A 7,500-nucleotide genomic window follows, 5' to 3' on the forward strand; every position below is an offset into this window, starting at 1 on the left:
CATTCACACCCCCCCCCCCACCAGCCCAACAAACACACGGACACACAAATGCACACACACACACACACACACACACACACACTTCGAGACCGACAGGTCGAAGCGAAATTCGCCGAGGAAAAATCAGATGGACTCTCTTAATGTGGGAAGTTACGACGCCAAAACAACCCGACCCGTGATGTAATTAATAGGAAAAAAGTGAGAAAAGAAAAGACAATGCCCCCAGACCTTTTAGCTAAATGACGCTGGCATTGCGCCCCAGTTTGGGAGGGGAGTGGGAGGGAGAGGGGAAAGGACTTTCCCCTGTCCCCGATATATATCAGGAGTTGGACATGGAGGGAGTGGAATGATGGCGGCGTCTGGCTAATGAAAAGCAATCGCTTCGGCTCATCTAGTTTGAGTCACTCGTCTATTCTCTATTGTTGTAGTTCCCGGGCGGTTTTACGGGATCCTTGGCGCGCTGAGGTTTCTCTAGGAAACAGAAAATATTTCTTTTTTGACACAAGATTTTGAATTTACTAAATGAATAATAATTCAGGTGCTTATGTCATTAAAGATATGCATAAACATATAAAAAAAATAAAGTATATGAATATGTTGATACCTGGAGTAAATTAAGTTTTTTTGAACTAATTTTTGTAGGCTGAAATAAATCCCTTGTCAACACCATTATGTTTGGATCATTAGGGAAATGTATGCATAAATAAATACATACTGCATATATGTATATTGAATAAATACATATAATGTATAAATATGTAAATACCAGAAGTATATACATTTCCAAAATAATTTTAATAGCTGAGAATGAATTTCTTGTCAACATCATTACGTTTAGATCATTATTGAAATGTATACAGATATAACACAGTTGTATAATATACATAGATGTATATTATACAAATACGCAATGCATAATATACTACTTCTTTTACCGTCATTATTTCTTGTCCTAATTTCTATATTAAAACTTGCTAATAATTCATATTTCACTCACTTCTGTACCAAATTCGACGACACGAAGAGGAGAAACGAAAGTGATTTAAAATGTTTACTCTGAGTTTTCACATATAAAAATTATATTCATATTTTCAGTCTCAGCTGACCGCAAGACGTGGCAAAAATTCAACTTCAGCAACACAAAGCACTGGAAGAAAACGTCACCCTTGAAAGTTCTCATAGAATAAAGAAAAAACTTCAAATTTAACTAGTGAGAAATCCAGACCAACTTCAACTAACCAACAGCAACTTCAAAACTTCCTTCAGCTTCAAGCCAAATAGGAAGGAACTTCTCCTTCAGCATAAAGAAGAAGGAAACTTCATCCTTGAAAGTTCTCACAGAAAAAGGACAAAAACTTCGAATTCGACTTTGAAGAAATCCAGACCCACTTCAACTTTTCACTCAACTTCAGTCGACCAACACAAACTTCAGTTTCCTTCACACAACATCAAACTCATCCTAAACCAACAGACATCAACTTCAACTTCATTTGCCTGAAGAAACCACCAGTAACTTCAACTTCAGCACGAAGTACTGGGGGACAACTTCAGCAGATAATGCAACGGGAAGACAGACCACTGGAACGAGGACTCTCAGATTCAATAAGAAATTAATTTCCAGCAATCAGAGGAATCCGTCCCCTTCAAAGCAATTAGCGATATCGCTAGAGATTCAGTCTCTCTCTCTCTCTCTCTCTCTCTCTCTCTCTCTGAGATAGACGAGAAATGACGGGGCCGTTGTAAGGATCAACAGGAATTATACACGAGTTATCAGGAGAGAGAGAGAGAGAGAGAGAGAGAGAGAGAGAGAGAGAGAGAGAGAGAGAGAGAGAGAGAGAGAGAGAGCAAGCCATTATAAATGAGGGTTGTTTTGGATGTAAGATGTAATACGTACACAGATATACACATAAATCTGTATATGTATATATATACAGCATATATATATATATATATATATATATATATATATATATATATATATATATATATATATATATATATATATATATATATATATATATAAATAATACAGTATATATGTGTGTGTGTTCAGTCACAGGGACAACTTTTTGTATGTTATAATATTTCATTTTACTTTATTCCCAGCTAAGTTATATTCCGTTAAGTTGAAAAAATTATCACACACAACGAAAACCGATCCATCTGAGTAAGGTAACGATGGAAAAATAATTAAGTTACATATCTGGTAAAAATCAAGGTATTCTTCAGCATATTTTAAGGTTAAAATTGCTGAAATTTCTAAAGAGTCGATTTTAAGCTACAGACTTCATCCTTCAATGAACCACAAGAAATATATGAATTCAAATAAATTCTTGTTTTCATATCTAAGATGTCGAACAATGCGTTCCTTCATCTGACCTGGCGTCCTTTGCCTTACATGCAAGAAGAAGAAGAAGAAGAAGGAGAGGAAGAATGCAAACAAAACAAGAAAACTCCAGGAGGACCGAATCCTTAGAAGATCGCCTTAAAGAACCACCTTGTTGAATCCTATCTGTTTGGTCAGGGAACCTCCTCACTCCGTTTTCTGTCGCCACCCTCAAGCGGTGACTCGGCCAATTTACATCAGGGAGTTGTGTCAGCCCGAGTCAATATTATTTTTAAATTCGGCTTCCTTTCGCCTCTGTATAGGATTGTGCGTAGGGTTTAGTTGAAGGATTTCAGAATGTATGGGGGCGGAGGGGGTGTTTGATGTCAATATTCGAGTGAGGTCTCTGAATGATCCGTTAGGTAGGCTGTTTCTTTTTGATATACCTTGTGTCGTTTTTATATTTTGTATGGAAATTCTACGTTGTTATTGAAGCAAACTGTCTATGCTGGTTTTGTGATCAAACTACTTGGCATGACTGAATATACTGGAATACTACAAATTCACCAGATAGGCAGCCTTGATAACAGTCTTCGAACAACGTCTTCCTCTCCAAACGAAATATTTTTCCTTTCATTAGTACAACAAAAACAACAGAACAATGAATAAGTTTATAAAAGCTCTTCTACTGAGAAATCTGACTTTTTTTCTGAATGAGAGATACTTCATCAAGAGACTACGCAGGCAAGAAATAATGAAAAAAGTGACAATAAAATAAAAATGAAATGATTGAAACTTCACTAAGAATATCATCAACAAACCAGCTAATTTCAGGTAGATCCCATAACAAGGCTAAAGAACATTAATACATAACTGAACAAAACAATGGAAAAACTACATGTTTACTTACTAAGAGTGGAGATGAACATTATAACGAATCCTGCAAACATGGGTATGCTGTAGCCAATCCTGTGAAGAGAATAAAATGTAATGATAAATACAAAGATACAGGTAAAAATAGAAGGATGCTGATTCGTAGGCACCCGTGAACAAAAATATAGGGAACAGAAACAAACCATATAAGATTGCACTGGCTTCATCTTAAGCTAAGGAATAAACCCCGCCCACTAGACATAGATGCCAAAGGTCGCCCGAGGGGAGTCTCGGAGACATGCATTTTCCTCCCTTGGGGCACTTTCGTGGTATGCCCAAGGACTTTTGAATATTCTATAACATATATATATATATATATATATATATATATATATATATATATATATATATATATATATATTACTTTATATATATATATATATATATATATATATATATATATATATATATATATTATATATATATATATATATATATATATATATATATTACTTTCTAACATACACAAATCAAAAATAAATTTTGCATATCTACAAATGAGACTGCAAATTCAGAGCATTTTTCAAAAACAAGAAACATTTTTTCAGGGTAAATAGGTACTACAGATTAGTTAGAGAGAGAGAGAGAGAGAGAGAGAGAGAGAGAGAGAGAGAGAGAGAGCTGAAAGCACAGTTATGCAGTGTTAGGGTAAACGAATCAAAATGTCATCGGAAATCTCACGCTACATATCTGAACTCGAGAAATTCTCTCTCTATCTCTCTCTCCCTCTTTTTCTCTCCCTCACTCTCTCTCTCCCTCAATCTCTCTCTCTCTCTCTCTCTCTCTCCGTCAATCTCTCTCTCTCTCTCTCTCTCTCTCTCCCTGGCAAAACTTTTCACGACCAGAATTATCTAATCATTCCGCCGAAGCGGAGAGAGAGAGAGAGAGAGAGAGAGAGAGAGAGAGAGAGAGAGAGAGAGAGAGAGAGAGAGAGAATTTTTCATTTTCGTCGTTCCTAATTAATTAGGTGGGGGTCCCTTAATCAGTGGCGATCGGAAAATTTCTTTAATCATCTCTTTTGTGAAAGATAATTCTCTCCCCCCCTTTTTTTTTTAATAATAAGTATGGGATCGACATACCACGCTTAGTTGGTCGAGGCGTCTATGTAGTTTGTTAGTGAATTGGAATGTTAGATCAATTGCATGGGAAATGAAAGCTTTGCTATCCGTGTAGACACCCCGGGATTACGTATGTAATCAACGGACAGGTTTGCTGAAAGCAAATGGGTGTTACAAACTAATACACACATGAACAAAGCCACTCCAACATCTTCTAAAAACATAACAGACACCTCACACGTCTCGAACTGTCGACCTACCCGCCCAGTTCTCCTCGCTGCTGCTGGGAGAAAGGGAGCTGGGGATTTGGTACAATACATGTACACATTCGTTACTGGGGTCTAAGCGATGTCAGGCAGGGCAGTCGATCGAGGCTACGGCCTACCCCACCGCCAAATCAAAAAGTCCTTCAAAAGAAGGCATCGTGCTTACCCCATACAAAAATGGGGGAAAAAAAAGCATGTTACAACGAAAAATGAAAGCAATGTTTTTTTTATTATTTCTGTAACTAATAGATACATCAATTGGTAGTTACTTGTGTTTTAGTCTTTGAAAGTAATTTTTTTTGTATTATTTTTGAAGCTAACAGTTATTCATCAACTAATACTTATCTATATTCTATTCTTTGAAAACTTTTTTTGTATTGTTTTTGCAGCTTCTGCATAAGTAACTCACAGTTACTTATATTCTTCTCTTCGAAAGCAATGTTTTTTCTATATTTTTTGCAGCTTTTGCATAAGTAACTAATAGTTACTTATACAATTCGAAAGCAATTTTTTTAGTATCGTTTTTTGCAGCTAACAGCTGATAGTTCCTTCAGTTCAAGGCTACAAAGATGATAAGCCACTTAGAAATGTGACGCCAGTTTTAGTAGCCATAAAACAATCAACGCCACTTAGAAGCGACTTATAAAGACTACAGACTTCTAAAAACACACACATTCACACATACGCCCTAAGGACATATATACATAATATATTATAAATGTAATTTGTTTTACTGAACAATATCAAGTACATAAAACCTTCAGCTCAAAAACGAACGAATAGCAAATCAAAACACGAAATGATTTATGAAAAGAAAATCGCCTATAGCTGTTGACACTAGAGTACTAAGAATGAGAGAGAGAGAGAGAGAGAGAGAGAGAGAGAGAGAGAGATCGGGCACCGGGCTAAGCAATTAAGACCTCCAGGGCGTGGACTGCTCTCCCGAAGAGGCGGAAGGGGCGCGGGGGGAAATTTACATTTAAATTGTACCTTTTAGCTAAGATCGAATCTCGGGGCAAGAAAAGAAACGAATTTTTAAATGAGTCAAAATTATCCGGACGGATTTTCTTGTTGTTCGTCGTAGAAATATTTTCTGACATTCTTCTGCCCCCTCTTCCCTGACGCCTAAAAGTTTTAATTTTCGTTCGACAGACAGTCAATATACTATTTTTTTTATAATGGCTACAATGGAGAAATGCGAGTCACAGTTATGTATATGTACATATATTTAAAGATAGATCTGTATAGGTAGCTTTGGGGAATCTGTTCGATTCCCATTTTCAGAGACTGGAATCGAACCGATTCCCGAAAGCTTTCTGTACAGATTTATCTTTCAATATATATGTACATATACATAACTGCGGATTTGTTTCTCCACTTTAAGACATGCTACTATAAGTACTTTATAATGGCTACAATATCTATTCAGTCTACCCAGTGATCCTTACCTATAGCATTATAGCATTACTCAGTCTCCCAGGAAAATATTTCAGTGATGCGTCTTATGAAATAGGTATTTCATTCCACACATTCATATTTTTCATTCTACAGGCTTTTGGGGAAAGCAGATGGCAGATCACGAAACGCAAAAGCATATTGCAGTTTACTACAAGTCGCGTAAACAACTGGTATTCCTTAACTAATATGACGCAAACAACAGTCTCAGCAACTCAATAGTGATTGTTTGCAATTTGCCCGGAGGACATTTAATAATTAAATAAACAAATACACTCTGGTACCAATTGATTAAGTACTGAAAAACAGCAGGACAAATACAAGCGACAGTACGACAGAGAGAGAGAGAGAGAGAGAGAGAGAGAGAGAGAGAGAATGTTCCAATAGTTATAGAAAGATACGAAAGAACATGGAACTCAAACGCAACAAGTGAGAGAGAGAGAGAGAGAGAGAGAGAGAGAGAGAGAGAGAGAGAGAGAGAGAGAGAGAACATAACATAAAGCCCCAATAGATTAGAGAGAAGGAGAGAGACGCGATAGAACAGAAAGCCAACCCCAACAAATTCGACAGAGAGAGAGAGAGAGAGAGAGAGAGAGAGAGAGAGAGAGAGAGAGAGAGAATTGAACCCGGCATATTGACGGAGGGGGTTAGATCTTAATCCGCTTAGAATTCCCGTGGGAGCAATTGGATATAGAGAGAGAGAGAGAGAGAGAGAGAGAGAGAGAGAGAGAGAGAGAGAGAGAGAGAGAGAGAGAGAGCGAGAGCAATCCTGCAGCGCTACAATATGACGGGGGTATACATATATCCTATTAAACCCAATTTTAAATATCATTCTATCTCGTCCAATCTTTTCCTTTTTTATTTTTTGTCGACGTCGAGGGAAAATCCGGTGGAAATCCTGTTACCCCCAATTAACAGGACGGTTCCACGACTGGATTTCGCTGGATTTTAAAAAATTTCCCGCTTGTTATTCGGGACAAACTATTGGTATTATTCGGTGATTACAGTGACAGACTGGTCTGGTACCTGGATCAGACGCGTATGAAGTTTGTATCCGTACGTATGTTATATGTGTATTGATTTGAAAGTTTTCTTACTGGAGACAAATCAATATAAGAGATATCTCGATACTCTGTGTATTCATACATGTGTATATTTGTATAATATATATATATATATATATATATATATATATATATATATATATATATATATATATATATATATATATATATATATATATATATATATATATATATGCACTTTCATTACAAAATAGGCAGAAAGTCAGGCACATGCCATGATCTTTATTCTGAAATGAGTTGCCAGGGCTATGAATTATCGTACTCCTTAAGAATGCGAAAAATAAAGAATTATCGTAATCATTAAAAAGACAGAAAAGAATTATCGTACTCCTTAACACGGAGGAGAAAAAAAGAATGATCGTCCTCCTTAAGAAGGA

General features: G+C 36.5%; 1 protein-coding gene across 1 annotated transcript in view; it reads right to left on the reverse strand.

Moving 5' to 3' along the window:
- The window catches only part of LOC136830102 (synaptic vesicular amine transporter-like), a 58,713-nt gene that overhangs the window by 11,419 nt on the left and 39,794 nt on the right, over window positions 1–7,500 (reverse strand). Inside the window, exon 7 of the mRNA XM_067089295.1 lies at window positions 3,237–3,295. Coding sequence (XP_066945396.1) covers window positions 3,237–3,295 — 59 coding nt within the window. The remainder of the gene's footprint in view (window positions 1–3,236; window positions 3,296–7,500) is intronic.

The sequence above is a fragment of the Macrobrachium rosenbergii genome, chromosome 46 (assembly GCF_040412425.1).
Source record: "Macrobrachium rosenbergii isolate ZJJX-2024 chromosome 46, ASM4041242v1, whole genome shotgun sequence".
Classification (NCBI taxonomy): Eukaryota; Metazoa; Arthropoda; class Malacostraca; order Decapoda; family Palaemonidae; genus Macrobrachium; species Macrobrachium rosenbergii.